Source organism: Protomyctophum parallelum, assembly GCF_964188405.1.
Source record: "Protomyctophum parallelum genome assembly, chromosome: 7".
Classification (NCBI taxonomy): domain Eukaryota; kingdom Metazoa; phylum Chordata; class Actinopteri; order Myctophiformes; family Myctophidae; genus Protomyctophum; species Protomyctophum parallelum.
In genome coordinates this window covers 44,967,523-44,985,022 of record NC_139705.1, presented here as the reverse complement: position 1 = coordinate 44,985,022, position 17,500 = coordinate 44,967,523, and the positions used below count along the sequence as shown (strand labels likewise).

Here is a 17,500-nt window from a genome sequence, read left to right as displayed (position 1 = left end):
CATTTGGATCCCCAGGTACTTGTATGATACAACCTGCTCAATTTGCGTGCCCCCCATGACCACTGGGTCATGGATGTGGACACCTTTTGGATCGAAGATCATCTCTGTGGTTTTTGTGGTGTTTAACATAAGGTGGCTATTATCACACCAGTCTTTAAAGTTATTGATCTCACTGATATAACCCACCGGGTGTTCAACACACACACACACACATATATATATACTGTATATATATATATATATATACACACACACACACACACACACACACACACACACACACACACACACACACACACACACACACACACACACACACACACACATACACACACACACACACACACACACACACACACACACACACACACATTTTCTTCTCTAATATAATTCAAAAAGTGTAGCAGACATACAAGCTCATAGCACGCCACCGATTGGCGCGCTATGAGCTTGTAGATCTGCTATTTTTCAATAGCTAAAGCATAACATAATGGATAATGCTAACACCAAAAGGGGTTCCCTCCCAAAATGGGTCAATGTTAAGAATAAGAAGACACAGGAGATGGTGTTTGACCCTAAGCGTATTGGTGAGGTGATCACAGGCCTGTGGTCATTCATGATTCGACCATCTCACAGGTCTCCTCATGTACTGTAACTACTTAACTTGGGTATCTGTATTGACAACTCACTAACTTGGAATACACATGTTGACAGTCTCTGTAGTAAACTACAGCAAAGACTGCACTTCCTTCGACGTCTCAGGGTTCATGGTGTTGACCAACAATGTATGTTAGTGTATGTTAATAAAGTATTTTCCATTCCATTCCATTTCCTAGTGTTCTATCGAGCAGTCTTGGAAAGCCTGGTCAGGTTTGACATCACAGTTTGGTTCGGTAATCTCTCAGCGCAACTGAGGTCCAAATTGTTCAGACTGGTGCAGGGAAGATCATAGGGGTAAGACAACTCCCCTCTCTGCAGTCTATTTATGAGCAGGCTACATTAAAACAGGCTAAAAAAATTATCAGTGATGTTACACATGTTTTAAATGGCGAGTTTGTACTTCTGCCCTCTGGGAGAACATACAAAAAACCAAAGTGGAAGTACATCAGATTAAAACAATCGTTTGTACAAGCATCACCTAAGATGTTGAATGAGGCACTGAAACAGCAGTAACTGTGATTATCCACATCATGTGTGCAATTGTGTAATGCTGTGTCTAACTCTGTAATGTATTTTTGTTTGTCATTGATGTTTTATGTGTGGCTGTAAAGTGAAAGCCCAAGACAAATTTCCCTTGTGGACAATAAAGGTTTTACCGGCTTGAACCTCAAGCAAATTGAAGGGTGGGTGCGTTATATGGGTGCGTTCGGAAATATGCACTGCCACGCACGACAATGCACAGAATTCCCTGAATGTTACCACCTTACGCTGGTAACATTCAGGGAATTCGGTGCATTGTCATTTTAAAAATGAAGTGCGCTGCATGAGTGAGCACACATTCTTCATTCAGAGTTGTCTAGGTTGACTCTGAGCACTGATGAAAACAACAACGGTGGAAGAAGTAATAGTTAAATGTCTTCTAAACGAGGCCAAATGCACAGTACTAAACGAGGTAAAACGGATGCTACTGCCAGCCATTCATGCTGCCAGTAAGCTGTTGTTTATTATCTGACACCAGGCTCGCGGGGCAGGTATAGGAAGCAGTGAGCGGACAATGCAGCAACAATACATTACACCCTCCACAGGCAAGGTGTGTGGTTTTTATTTAACGACCGTTCGTGAAGCTATACAGAACTAAGCGCTGTGACACCGACATCGCCCGCCTCAGCAGGTTAGACCATGCAGCAGAAGAGCACAGTGCATGCATGCAGTAGCTGACAAGGGAGTTAGCAGTGTATTGTTGTAGATTTGTCCTTGGCCATTAAGGGCTTTGTATGTAAGGAGAAGGACCCCAATTCCTTTTGGATATATATTTTGGGGGGCTTTTTCTGCCTTTATTGATTCTCCACAGTGAACAGTGAACAGGACATAGTCGGGGAGTGACATGCAGCAAGGGTCTGTCAGGCTTGAGATTCAAACCCGGCACATTAGAGGCTATGCGGTGCGTGCCTTAACCAGGGTGCATGTGTCTGGTCCCACGTACTAACAGTCCTGCAGTCATGAGTCCGGCACCCTACCCAAAACCCAACCCTAGACCTGACCTCATGGCCTTATGTATTTCCTGTAGGCGGACTCGACATAGCTGCAGGGTTTAAACCCTCACCAGGCGCACCTCTTCTACTACAGTGAACCTTTCACTTTCACTGCTTCGTCTCAACCATTACTCAATGGCTCTGGTCTCAGACACCACGGTGGATATTTTGACATTCCGTTTTTTTTATTATTTTGGAATGTTGCCACTAATGTTGGAGCAGCCATAAACTAAACAGGTTCATCTCAATGTTCTGGGCATCTTTGTAATGTTAGTGTTAGTAAAAAGCAGGTAAAAGAGTAACGTTTGAGGCAGACACTCTACCGTTCACTGTAGTAGAAGAGGTGTTCCTGGTGAGGGTTTAAACCCACAGCTATTCGAGTCCGCCTACAGGAAATACGTAAGCTGCGACCATGAGACCCGTTTCTGAATTCGTCTATAGCTAATGTGAGCATTGTATATTTAAAAGTCTTCAGAAGCATCAATATTGTAACCGTGGGATAGCGACTATTTAGTATTGAGCCCCAACATCGTCACGTTGTCCAATCCACCTCAATCTGAGCCTCATTCCGAGAAAGGTGCCTCTAAAGATCCCTGCTCCAATAGCATTGTGCAGGCGGCCATCTTGCTACAGGCAATTGAATAGACAGCGAGCTGAGCATTGCCTAGTCACTGGAAGCGCCGCTTTGCTGTAAATATTAGCGATTATCAAAAAAGCCCCAAAACATGTTAAAGGCATTGCGACACAATCTGGTATCACAGATAATTATTAAGAACTTAATTAGAGGATCACAGCACACAAACTGCCAGTCAGCTGTAGTAAGGACTGCATTCACTGCAGATTAGGCCTGATTACAGTCTTCATACAGTGTCGACAAAGATGGAATGGTGACAGATTAACAGGAACGCTGTGCAGCAAGCCAACGGCGCCTCCTCGCACTACATCTCCCACAATGCATCCCTGATCCTCTTATTCTACACACCTTGGGATGTACAGTAGTTGGACTACAGGCGGCAAGATGCCAATCACACAGTTTCCATGGCAGCCAACAACTATGGCTGGCTTCGGTCCCACTATCCCCACAGGATGTGACCCCAATATCCTACGTATGTATGTACTATACTGTACTGTACTGCATTATGTGTGCTTCTGGGGGTGTTTATGTGCAGATGAAAGGCTGCAGAACAGCCTGTGGCACCGCATAGTGTTGCTGTCGGGCAGAAACCTCTGATCTCCATATTTTACGTTTTTTTTGTTGTTGTAAATGAATGCCCTATTTGATCATACTGCAGCACTACTGCAGCACAATCTCGAAGCAATGTGTTTCAAGCTTGTATAGATCTGTTACTTTTGTTATCTTTTAATTTGAATCCTGAGTTATGGACATATGATGTTTCCAACCGACAGAGACGATGTGAGCCGCTGCCTTAAGGGCGTTGACACACACTTATAGGGACCGTCACCATCCATCATGCCATTTTATTTGCCGACTAATTGTCACGCAAATAATCGAAATGTAGCGGTTTCATTGTGGTTCATGTGTCTTGCGGTTGTTGGCAAAAACAACAAACAAACAGTGCGCCCACACAGACGCACAGCTGAGGGAAAAGAAACCTGCTTGTACATTATTAATCACTACATGGACGTATGTGTTGTACTGGAGATGCAGGCAAAGCACAAACAATCAATATACAAGTACAGTACAGTGCCAAGTGTAAAAGCCAGATTTATGTGTTGTTGCGTGCCGGTGTCGCACGGTCAAATCGCACGATCTACACAAGCTCTCAACGCGACATGTTGTTGTGAGCTTGTAGATTGGCACTTCAGAAATCTGTGCTGCCTGTCGGGGCGAAACATCCTATCTTCATAATCTAACTTTTGGTGTTTTTTACGGTAAATTAGCATCACGCAAATCCGCAGATCCGCAAGCTCAAAACGCAACGCCAAGCGGTGCATTTTCACCTTGTACATCTGCTTCTTTTGACGCTTTTGAATTTGAATAGTTTTGGAGGTCTAGTTTATGAGGTCCACACACACACACACACACACACACACACACACACACACACACACACACACACACACACACACACACACACACACACACACACACACACACACACACACACACACACACACTCACACACACTCACACAGACACACACATACACGGTCCGAGGAGGAGGAAACCATGCAAGGCACCAACTTGCTCATCGGGAGCCCTTAGGGGGCTTCAGTGTCTTGCTCAAGGACACTTCGGCACAATAGGCGGGGGGGGGGGCAGCCCGGGATGGAATTGTGAACTTTCCGTTTCCCCACAACTGGCCACTAGTGGCCACTATAGCTCCTGAGCCACTGCCGCGACTTAATGGCGTGCAATGCATAATTATGCATAATTATGCACATGTACTGTATGTGTGAAATGTCTTTATTAGGAACAATCCCTTGAGATGAACCATCTCGTTTTCAAAGGGGTCCAAGATTCACAAAATACACTTCATACATAACGACACTTTTTTTTACAAACAATTCAACCAGAAACAAACAAAACAAGACAAAACAAAACAAAACATAGATACACAAAATGTATAAATCAAGTATATGCCCTCCCCTATGAAGAAGACTAATCTATATACAGCTTGTAGATGCTTGCACGTGACACTGGCGCGCAACAATGTTTAAAACATGAACATCAATTGAAAAAGACTTACATTCACAGTATAACATCATAATGGACTGTCAGTCACGTCAGTCATGTACAGTACATGTGTATACTCCATGCTACTCTTAACACATTCTGACCTGAGATCAGATTCTAAAAATGTCTTCTACATCCTGACAGTTTTCTGAAAAAGCTATGTTTCTATGTCAGTCGTTCTTCGATAGCAGACCTACAAGCTCGTAGCGCGCCACTCGGTGGCGCGCTACGAGCTTGTAGATCTGCTATTTTTCAAAAGCTAAAGCATAACATGGTTTAGTCCAAAATTGATTAAACAAACAGTGACATTAATGGGCACATGAAGAAACACGCGTCCTCTCATTCACTATTGTAGAGACAAAACACACACACACACACATACACACACACAGAGCATACACGTGTCCCCCGTATACTCACAATGCAGAACAGCTCTAGTAGGTCCCTCATTGTCCTCCTGAAATGTACTGTAATGTGTTTGTAATGTTTTTATCACGCTCACATACACACACAAACACACACTACCCACGATGCATCTCTCTGACCTGGCTCTGTGTGGCACATGTGACTGTTGTACACACACTGACAGCGGGGAGTGACAGAGAGAGAGAGAGAGAGAGAGAGAGAGAGAGAGAGGCTGGCACTGTGGTACAGCAGAATGCCCTCCTGACAGAAAGAGGAGGGGGGGAGACACAGGAACATGGAGCGAAGGGTAGGAAAGATGGACATATTCCTGGAGGGGAGGAAGCCAGATGGGGGAAGGAGAGAGGAGAGAGAATGGCTGGGAGAAGGAAAACGTTGGTTTTTTTTTTTAAGCCTGATTTGTGCTCCGCCGCACGACGGTGTCGTTGCGTGTCGAAAATAGCAGCAGTCCTACAAAGCTCAAGGAATTCAAACCTGCCGTCTTATTATTACCTTTCCGACTCAATGAAGAGGGATGTGCTTTGTAGGTCAACCGTGGGAATCGTCTTCCGGGCAAATGTTCCTAACATCAAAGCTCGTTTCAAAAAGCAAACTTAGACTTTATATACTGTGCACTCAAACCATAGCATCTTAGCTTATACATATACCAGATTGACCATGCTACTTTTGATTTGAAATATGTTGTGTTCCTGTTGATTTAGCTTTTATCTAATTTTTTATTTATTTTATGTGATACTTGACTTTTGTAAGATGTTTTTTATTTTTTTATTTCTGTGTGAATGAATACACCAAGATTACTGTCCATGTATATCAATGTCTTGGACCCCAGGAAGACTAGCTGTCGTCTAGGCGTCAGCTAATGGGGATCTGTATGAACAAACACAATGTATGTGGACAGCTGTTATTCATTACTGTCAAAAACTGAAATAAAGAAAATCCCCCAAAAAGGTAGCACATCCTAATTTCAAATCAAATGGAACCTCTATTTCTTATTCATAGTTAATAATACCCTCTGCCATTTTCCATTAGCTTAGCTTGAAGCTGGTTGCACCTTAAGCTGCATGTGCGCCTAAAATAGCAGACTCGCACACTTGTGAGTCTGCTATTTCTGAAGCATAACACAGTCACGAAACTGAGCATAAATTAGTCTTCACACAGGCCCCCCCCCACCGCCACCCCCCGCCATCGAATCCCGCTAGTCTCTCCTCCTATCCGCTCTCTTCCTTCCTCCCTCCTTCTGTGTCGCTCTTATCATCTAATTCCGACGCATTCCTTCCTCCCTTTGTAACACTAATCATTATTTCAGGCTCCGTGATTACTGTCCTCTCTGTCTCTCCCCCTCCGTTCTCTTTCAACTGAACATCTGTGTCTCCACTCTCCATCTCTCCCTCCAGTCCTAGTCCACCCATCCCCCATTCTCTCTCTCTCTCTCTGCCTCTCTCTCGCTCTCTCTGTCTCTCTTCTCTTCTCTCTCCCCCTCTCTCTCTCTCTCTCTCTCTCTCTCTCGACCTTTCTATTTGTTTCTCTCCCTCTTCTCTCTCTGTCTCTCTCTTAGTACCTCTCGCAATCTGTCTCTCTCCGTTTCTCTCTCCGTCTGTCTCTCTCTCTCCCCGTCTGTCTATCACTCTCTGTCTATCACTCTCTGTCTATCACTCTCATCGACGATTTGAAAATAGACGATCTACAATTTTCATTTGAACAACACAAATCCTGTATGGGGGAGGGGGGATCCTCTGTGACCCAAAATGTCTTCAGGCAAAATACATCTTAATTTTGGAGTCCTTGACATGAAACGGTTTGAGAACCACTGGTTTAAATGAGTCTAATTAGCGCTCAGAGGCGCATTTCAGTTCAGCGCAATTCATATGTCGTCGTACGACGGTGACTCGCGGCAAAAATAACAGACATACAAGCCCACAACGTGTTGTGGATCCGACGCGTTGTAAACTTGCACGTCTGTTATTCTCGGCCGTTGGCCGCGACGGAGCACACGTTTTTAGAGACAGGCATTTCCCATAATAATAATACTGACACACACACACACACACACACACACACACACACACACACACAATATAGATAGGCCAGTGTTTCTCAACCTATGTACCGCGGCACTTTACTGTGCCTTTGATATGTCCAGGTGTGCCGCCTGATTTGTCAGAAAGTAACACTAAGTTAGTGTTACTTTCTGTCAAAATCAGGCGGCACACTAACCCTCCCCCGAAAGCAATATTATAGCTACTGGGCTGCAGGCTTCCTATTGTTGCGTTGTCACACGTCTAACCATTAGACGTGCGATAACAACAACACGGAACAATAGACTAACGACGCTCGGCCATTGAAATGTTAATGCTTAGATGCATGCAGAAGACGCTACATTTCGCTCCCTCCCGAAAGACTGGAGCGCACAGAGCGCATATGCACGTAGACAGCAGACACATACAGTCCTACATGTCCCCCGACCCAAACACTGAGGAGGTAAAGTAAACGTGACGTTGTTGTGATTAAACATAATGTGCCACGAAAAATAGCTGTCCATAGATGTCCAAACATGATCGCCTCGTTCGGCCAACAAAATATATCTCCCTCCCTCGACAGAAGCGCAGTGATGCCTGATTTATTCTTCGTCGTACACCTGTTATGCTTGCATGCTGAAAATGGCTGATCGACAAGCTCACAACGCGTTGCCGACGCGTATATATATATATATATATATATTATATATACATATTATATACATATATATGTATGTATATATATATAGATAGGCCTATACACCGTATGGTGTGCCCCGAGATGTTTAGGCTATGAAAAGTGTGCCCTGGAGCAAAAAAGGTTGGGAAACACTGAGATAGGCTACATAATTTAAAAAGCCACAAAGATTTGGCCTCTACACTTGAGAAAAGTACAGTAGTCCTGACTCCTGTACCATGCATGAATTACATTCATTTACTCATACTGTACATACAGTACATGCATTCATTCATATATTTATAAGTACATAACCTGCTTCACCCCGAGCCAAAAAAAACTGCCTTGGGAATTGTTGTGTGCGTTGTGCACCTTGTCGGAGATGTGTGTGTGTGTGTGTGAGTGAGTGAGTGAGTGAGTGAGTGAGTGAGTGAGTGAGTGAGTGAGTGAGTGAGTGAGTGAGTGAGTGAGTGAGTGAGTGAGTGAGTGAGTGTGTGTGTGTGTGTGTGTGTGTGCGTGCGTACCTCATTGGAGATACGTCGGTGGTGGTTGTTCCGCATGCGAACGCGGACTGGACTCTGGACCTCATCGGAGGACGTCCCAGACGCCTGGTCGCTCTCGCCGTCCGACCCCATCTTCACGTTCTCATGGACTATACCTAGAACACACACACACACACACACACACACACACACACACACACACACACACACACACACACACACACACACACACACACAGGGTTGTCAGACGCTATCTTCTGCTAGTGTATTGTATTGTATTAGGAAAGAGCAAAGCTGTGGCTGAATAATGAGTGGACTTTTTCCTGCTTCCCTTTGAAAGACAAAGTAGTTCAAATGTATTTTTGCAGGATGTTTATGTTTTTAACCGTTTTCGACGTGAGCACTATTTACTAAGTGCTGGTGTCATGACAAATAAAGGGAGGGAGACCCAGTGTGTAAAATGGATTAACACATTTGTTTGTTAAATAATCACAATTACAGAACCAAACTAAAGCATAAATTAACGAAATACCAGAACATACGTCCTAAAGATCCTCATGGTCAGTAACTCAGTACTGTACTGTATAACCCTGTTCAGACGGGGAGCGACGGCACTGCCCAGCAGCTGGAGGCAGACGTACTGCCCAGCAGCTGGAGGCAGACACACTGCCCAGCAGCTGGAGCAGACGCACTGCCCAGCAGCTGGAGCAGACGCACTGCCCAGCAGCTGGAGGCAGACACACTGCCCAGCAGCTGGAGCAGACGCACTGCCCAGCAGCTGGAGCAGACGTACTGCCCAGCAGCTGGAGGCAGACACACTGCCCAGCAGCTGGAGCAGACGCACTGCCCAGCAGCTGGAGCAGACGCACTGCCCAGCAGCTGGAGGCAGACGCACTGCCCAGCAGCTGGAGGCAGACGCACTGCCCAGCAGCTGGAGGCAGACGCACTGCCCAGCAGCTGGAGCAGACGCACTGCCCAGCAGCTGGAGGCAGACACACTGCCCAGCAGCTGGAGGCAGACGCACTGCCCAGCAGCTGGAGGCAGACGCACTGCCCAGCAGCTGGAGGCAGACGCACTGCCCAGCAGCTGGAGGCAGACGCACTGCCCAGCAGCTGGAGGCAGACGCACTGCCCAGCAGCTGGAGGCAGACGCACTGCCCAGCAGCTGGAGGCAGACGCACTGCCCAGCAGCTGGAGGCAGACGCACTGCCCAGCAGCTGGAGCATACGCACTGCCCAGCAGCTGGAAGCAGACGTACTGCCCAGCAGCTGGAGCATACGCACTGCCCAGCAGCTGGAGGCAGACGCACTGCCCAGCAGCTGGAAGCAGACGCACTGCCCAGCAGCTGGAGCAGACGCACTGCCCAGCAGCTGGAGGCAGACGCACTGCCCAGCAGCTGGAAGCAGACGCACTGCCCAGCAGCTGGAGCAGACGCACTGCCCAGCAGCTGGAGCAGACATACTGCCCAGCAGCTGGAGCAGACGCACTGCCCAGCAGCTGGAAGCAGACGTACTGCCCAGCAGCTGGAGGCAGACATACTGCCCAGCAGCTGGAGGCAGACGCACTGCCCAGCAGCTGGAGGCAGACGCACTGCCCAGCAGCTGGAGGCAGACGCACTGCCCAGCAGCTGGAGGCAGACGCACTGCCCAGCAGCTGGAGGCAGACGCACTGCCCAGCAGCTGGAGGCAGACGCACTGCCCAGCAGCTGGAGGCAGACGCACTGCCCAGCAGCTGGAGCATACGCACTGCCCAGCAGCTGGAAGCAGACGTACTGCCCAGCAGCTGGAGCATACGCACTGCCCAGCAGCTGGAGGCAGACGCACTGCCCAGCAGCTGGAAGCAGACGTACTGCCCAGCAGCTGGAGCAGACGCACTGCCCAGCAGCTGGAGGCAGACGCACTGCCCAGCAGCTGGAAGCAGACGCACTGCCCAGCAGCTGGAGCAGACGCACTGCCCAGCAGCTGGAGCAGACATACTGCCCAGCAGCTGGAGCAGACGCACTGCCCAGCAGCTGGAAGCAGACGTACTGCCCAGCAGCTGGAGGCAGACATACTGCCCAGCAGCTGGAGGCAGACGCACTGCCCAGCAGCTGGAAGCAGACGTACTGCCCAGCAGCTGGAGGCAGACGCACTGCCCAGCAGCTGGAAGCAGACGTACTGCCCAGCAGCTGGAGGCAGACGCACTGCCCAGCAGCTGGAAGCAGACGTACTGCCCAGCAGCTGGAGGCAGACGCACTGCCTAGCAGCTGGAGCAGACGCACTGCCCAGCAGCTGGAGCAGACGCACTGCCCAGCAGCCTGAATGCAACAAAGGAGCATGGAGAGCTAACAGCAGACTGCTATGGCAGCTATGGCTCTTCTGAGCTTCTAGACTAGAGCAAGGGCTCCTAAACTGTGGTGCGTGACTGGTGTTATGATAGCCTGTGTGTGGTTAATGGTTAATACATTTTTGGTCTTCAAATTTCTTTAATAACTCATGCCATTATGATTGCTGCTCTAGAGAATGATCATTAACCACGAACTTCTAAGACTCACTGCATGGGCCCTCCATGAGCCATGGTGAATAGAATAGAATAGAATAGAATAGAATAGAATAGAATAGCTTTTGTGTGATGCTGTAATACGATGTAGGACGTTAATTAAACAAACAGAATGTTAGAATGTGAACATAAGAGGTTTCTGGCCGACAGCAACGATAACTAACATCGTAGTGTTTTGCTTGGCACAGGTTGGGAATGGCTGCCTCATGGTCTCTCTCTCTCTCTCTCTCTCTGCCAACATCTATAAAGCCAGTGTCTGTCCCAGTCATAGAGAGGACACAACCTTTGGCCTTTCTTAGGTTTCATTCACCCCCACTGTGCATGTTGTGGTAGGGTCCCGGCCCTGGCGTCCCGGCCCCCAGACCATGGATCATACCAGCAGCCTGGCAGGGCGGTTGTTTTTGGTGTGTGTGTGTGTGTGTGTGTGTGTGTGTGTGTGTGTGTGTGTGTGTGTGTGTGTGTGTGTGTGTGTGTGTGTGTGTGTGTGTGTGAAATGCCAGCCGTAAGACGAGGAGGTCAGGAATCGATATTACCCTACATGCAATGTAAGCTCTCCCGCCCTCACCCCCCTTCACCCCCACCAATCCATCTGAATAATGAGACAAGACTGCATGCTCCATTCCACGTCTGTGTGCGTGCGTGCGTTGAGTGTGTGTGTGTGTGTGTGTGTTTGTGTGTGTGGGGTGGGTTTGTAGGCCTATCTTCTTAAGTTTCTTTATTGGCATGTTGAATTGGGATAGCTATAGAATAGAGAGTTGACCAGTAACTGTGTGTGTGTGTGTGTGTGTGTGTGTGTGTGTGTGTGTGTGTGTGTGTGTGTGTGTGTGTGTGTGTGTGTGTGTGTGTGTGTGTGTGTGTGTGTTGAATGAGTAAGGTAAATAAGGGTGTTTGTTTATAGCGGGTGTTCTCTGTTAACACCAATAACACATCTCTACCTCCCTCTGTGTTTCCATGTAGACTGTGTGTGTGTGTGTGTGTGTGTGTGTGTGTGTGTGTGTGTGTGTGTGTGTGTGTGTGTGTGTGTGTGTGTGTGTGTGTGTGTGTGTGTGTGTGTGTGTGTGTGTGTGTGTGTCAGCTACAGAGGGAAACACAGGACGCCGGAAGGCTGTTTCCAGGCCAGTTGTGTGCGTCTCCTTCATATAATCAAGGTTATGATCTGAAGAATGTTAAGCTGGTCTGAGTGCTCTGCCTCACGGCTATGAAAAGGAGAGAGGACATTTAGACAACGCGTGCGGCCGTGTGGCTACGTAGCATGCAAGCTAACACTACAATCCTTCCCACTGGAACTAATTAAACTTGTGTTTCGCATCCATTTGGCTCAATTTTTTAACTCTTTGTATTAAGGCCTACACTAAGATAAGTACATTATGCTATAATACTTAACTTTTTGCCTCTACCGTACATGTTATTTTTCCCCTAGTGTTTCATTTTCTTAATTTTTCTCCTGCCCGCTCCCCTTCCTTTAAAATGACAATAGCGATGGGCACAAAAACTACTATCACCCTGTTCTAAATGATACCTGTAAACTATAGACTATAGAATAGATATTTACTGTGCACAATACAATCACGTAAATTCTTACATTCTATTCTATTAATTGGATTATAGACAAATTATACAATAAAGATCATTAACTATGCACATAAAGAGTACCGTGCCTCCTCATTGCTATGAACTATAGCCCGTGCATGTGTCTGTGTCTGTGTGGGCCAGATGCCTTTATTAAGCCTCGCTCTTGCATCTGTTGACATAAAGAGCATACGGTCATTACTTATGGATGAACACAGTCCATCTGTATATGAATCATTATTGAGCACGACTCCTCAGACTTTTAAACCACACTGGCTGTGATATGGAAATAACCCAAAGCCTCAAGCCCACAGGCTGGACTGGCCCAGACACCACAGAGGGCATGGACAGTATGCTCAGTACTGTCGGGTTAGGCTGGACTGGCCCAGACACCACAGAGGGCATGGACTGATGGACAGTGCGCTCACTGTCGGGCACAAACCTTATTATCATTTCAACTGTTTGTGTTTTTCATACATTAACGCCTCACTTGACAACAGCGTCACACAAGAAGATCCAACAAGTTTGCAGTAAGCTTGTAGATCTGCTACTTTTGATGCTTTGCATTTGAAACCTGAAAAGTAGCAGTTTTGGACACCACCCGACACAGTCGATGTTTGTTTTGTGGTGTGTGTGTGTAACAGTGTCTCAATGAAAAAGTAAGTACCCTTTCTTTTCTTTTTCGACCCGGCAGCTACAATGTGTCGATAGAATGGCCTGGTGGTAGTTAGTGGTAGAACAACAGAGAGGCCAGTCAGTATATCATGGTAGTTAGTGGTAGAACAACAGTCAGTATATCAGACCAGTCATATCAGGAATCAACCCCAGCGACCCTGATGTTGAAACATTACACCCAGCCAGAGTAACATACACCTGGCTGACAGAAACCGATCTGGCAGATCTACGTACATGGGCATGCACTCCCTCACACACACACACACAACTCCCTACCACCACACACTCACACTCTCACACACCAGGGCATGAGTAACCGGTATTGCTATGATGTCATAGGCCTGGCCGGTCACCCGGTCCGGGAACAGTTTTAGGTCGGTCCAGTTGCCATCATCAACATCCTGGCACGAGAGAGTCAAATTCCACTCCCACTTTATCGTCTCTGTTCGGGAGGAAACCTCTCATGAACAAAACAGTTACTTTTCAGGATTCAAAAATTCGAAAGCAGAAAAAGTAGCAGATCTACTAGCTCAAATCGTGTTGTACTGTCGTTTCTCGGTCACACGTGTGCATACACACTCGCCTTCCACCCCCCCCCCCCCCACACACACACACACACACACACACACACACACACACACACACACACACACACACACACACACACACACACACACACACACACACACACACACACACACACACACACACACACACACACACACACACACACACACACACACACACACACACACTGCTCTCTGCCTCCCTGCTGTCTCTCTCAGCTCCAGTTCCAGTGCAGACTAATAGCAGACAGTAAATGTCATAATCAGTGTGCAGCCAGGATATGGCCTGGTTAGTTAGTTAGCCGCTGCTGCTGCTGCTGACTGACTCCCTGCTAGCATGTCTGGAGGAGCCCTTAGATAGAGGGTTATCCTGATTATTATTTAGATGCACTCTACCAATTATTAATGGGATTTTCATGTATTCCTAGATCCGTGGTTCTCGAACAATCTCATTTCAAGGACCACAGTTAAGGTAGGTACCCTCACAAAAACATGCAGTAATCCTGGTCTCTAAACTGCCTCCCCCTGGCCAGCCGGGGCGCCTGATGGAGGGGAAAGGAACTGGTTGGAATAACGTGTTCCTTCCACGCGCTATGTCCAACCAGGGAAACTCCCCCCTGTCAGGTGTAAAGGAGCAACTTGGACACTCAGGCATGAAGGAAGCATGAGTTCAAGTCCGTTGCTCTCCCCAGGTTGGCGGAGGGTGTGTAGAGCCCAGGATCACATTAGATAATTGACACAGGGGTGAAAAATGGGTTACAAAATCGTGGGATAAAAATTATAGAAAAAAAAAAAGGACCACAGTTAAGGAGCCAAATGGGTTCCGTTTATACACTCTCAGAGTTATAGACCCGGAAGTCAAGAGTCCATTTGGAAGCAGAACTCACTCCCAATCTTCCGCCGTAGTCTGAAAACCCACCTTTTCAGACTTATAGCATGTTACGTAGACAGCACTAGAATTGCATTTTATGTAGTCATAGCACTTTATAGTACACATGTATAATATATAATATAGTATAGTATGTATAGTTTACATATATAGTTTCATGATATAGATACTCCACTGTTACGTTCTTAGCTTACGCATGTTTCATGATAACTACCGGTACTTTTTATAAATGTGATGTATGCCATGATTTTTGTTATTGCTTAATATTAAGTCGCTCTGGATTAAGAGCGTCTGCTAAATGCCTAAATTGTAATTGTAAATTGAAGCGCCTCGAGGAACCCTGAGAGCCCCTGGATCAAAGATTGAGAACAATTGTAATGAATTGCACGATACAATTCAAACGGTACTCCGTATGGAACGACGCGCAAGTTATTGGAATTGGAACCATGCACACGATTCACTTCAGTGGTGGTCTGCATCTGAACAGAGACCCCCCTAACTGAAAACATTTAGCTCCTTGTATCACTAGTACTTATTTTTAACTCTATTTTGCCTTACTTTATTAGTGATTTAGTTCTTGACTTGTTTTATTGACTATTGACTTGTTTAATTGTATTGTTGTTAAAGCACTCTGTGAAAGGTGGCTCTATAAATAAACTTTACTTACTTACTTATACTTACTTACAGACGCTAGTTATGCTATAACATGATTACTTGGACATACAGTGTTTGCTCCACAGCACGCTGTTTGGCAGATGCTAAATTTGATGTTCACCATGCTGTATTCTGGTTACTTTGTTTTACTGGCAATGCTATTTACTTGATTATTAGTGTTATAATTAATATTATAATATCTCAAATATATATATATATAGCGCTCTTCTAATTACCCAGACACTTACGTGGGGAGAGGCCGAGAGGGGGGTTGGGGGGGACAACAAAAGAAAAAAAGGCTAAGACTATGGCATAAAATCAATAAAAACAGTGGAATGGTGAGTGGTTTTGAAGGTTTGGAGGGTGGGGGCTGTTCTGAGAGCATTGGGGAGTGCATTCCACAGGGGTGGGGCAGCAAAAGCAAAAGCCCTCATCGCCCGAGCTACGCTACTTTGAGGTTGGTGTCACCAGTCCCGAGGGAGCGGGAGGGGACATGGCGTTTGAGGAGGTCCAAGAGGTAGGGGGCAGGAGGGGACATGGCGTTTGAGGAGGTCCAAGAGGTAGGGGGCGGAGGGGACATGGCGTTTGAGGAGGTCCAAGAGGTAGGGAGCGGGAGGGGACATGGCGTTTGAGGAGGTCCAAGAGGTAGGGAGCGGGAGGGGACATGGCGTTTGAGGAGGTCCAAGAGGTAGGGAGCAGGAGGGGGACATGGCGTTTGAGGAGGTCCAAGAGGTAGGGAGCAGGAGGGGACATGGCGTTTGAGGAGGTCCAAGAGGTAGGGAGCAGGAGGGGACATGCCGTTTGAGGAGGTCCAAATAAATATAAATACCTCTAAAATTGTAAAATCGCTTGTAGAGCAGATTAGTGTACTGGTGTGTGATATTGGAATGAACAGTGAACAGAATAATAATCATAATCAAACCCATTTCTACCAAACATTGTCCCGAATAAAATCAAATAAAATCAAATAAAAACTGCATTCTTTATTTTCCAGAGCACTCTGGAGACCCCCTGTTGAGCAGCCTCAGGAATACCCCCCCACACACACACACGCACACACCACCCCTCAAGGACCATGAATTATCAAAGAGTCTAGGATACACTCTTCTGGGATCATTAATTTAATATAGGATTTGTAAGATCAGCTTTTTCAGCCAGAGAGCTACTTAGCATATATTTTCCTGTTTGTGTCTGCTAAAGCCTCATTACGTTTGATCTTCTTTATTATATATTCTACACACAGCCACACAGTCACAGTCTCACACACACACACACACACACACACACACACACACACACACACACACACACACACACACACACACACACACACACACACACACACACCACACACACACACACACACACACACACACTAAAACTTGCACTAATACACTATTACGGCAACGTACTCAAAAGGAAGGGCAATCCTTATTGATGTAACAGCACAATTCTAACCCATTAAAACCAGGGAGGCATCCGTGTGTCGTTTTAGGTTGGCTATTCCAAAACAGCAGATCTACAAGCTCACAGAGCGTCACTCACTTCGTGCCACACTATGTAAGCTTGTACTAAATGTGTGAGACGTTCTGAGAACTGCTGATTTGGAAGGCATTTGTAGAATCGGCTTCAGGTCTTAACAGGCTAAACAACACGGGCTGCATCGTAACGCGAGTGGAGCGGTGGAGAGGAGGACTCACCGATGAGTTAAACAACACAGGCGGCATCGTAACGTGAGTGGAGCGGTGGGGAGGAGGACTCACCGATGAGTTAAACAACACGGGCGGCATCGTAACGTGAGTGGAGCGTGGGAGGAGGACTCACCGATGCGGTTGCCGGGCGGTCGACAGGTGTCCAGCATGCGGAGCATACGGAAGGGCGAGAGCCTCTGTGGGGGGTCTCTCTCCCCCCCAGCCACCCTGAGCCCCTCGCCCGTCCTGACCTCCGCCATCCTGGGGTCTCCTCCTCCCGTCCTGGAGGGCGGGACGGGGGGGCGCGCGGGGGCGGCGCGACACCCCCGCGCGCTGCCCGCCATGTTATCCATCGTCCGCCGGGGAAATAACGTGAGCTGACAAAAAAAAAGCGCTTTAAAATCCGCAGAAG

At 47.1% G+C, this 17,500-nt stretch overlaps 1 protein-coding gene across 1 annotated transcript in view; it reads right to left on the bottom strand.

Annotated features, from left to right (window-relative positions):
* Positions 1-17,500, bottom strand: part of LOC310862335 (cyclin-dependent kinase 17-like) — a 79,291-nt gene that overhangs the window by 28,770 nt on the left and 33,021 nt on the right. The window contains exon 3 of the mRNA XM_083770187.1: positions 8,529-8,662. Coding sequence (XP_083626313.1) covers positions 8,529-8,662 — 134 coding nt within the window. The remainder of the gene's footprint in view (positions 1-8,528; positions 8,663-17,500) is intronic.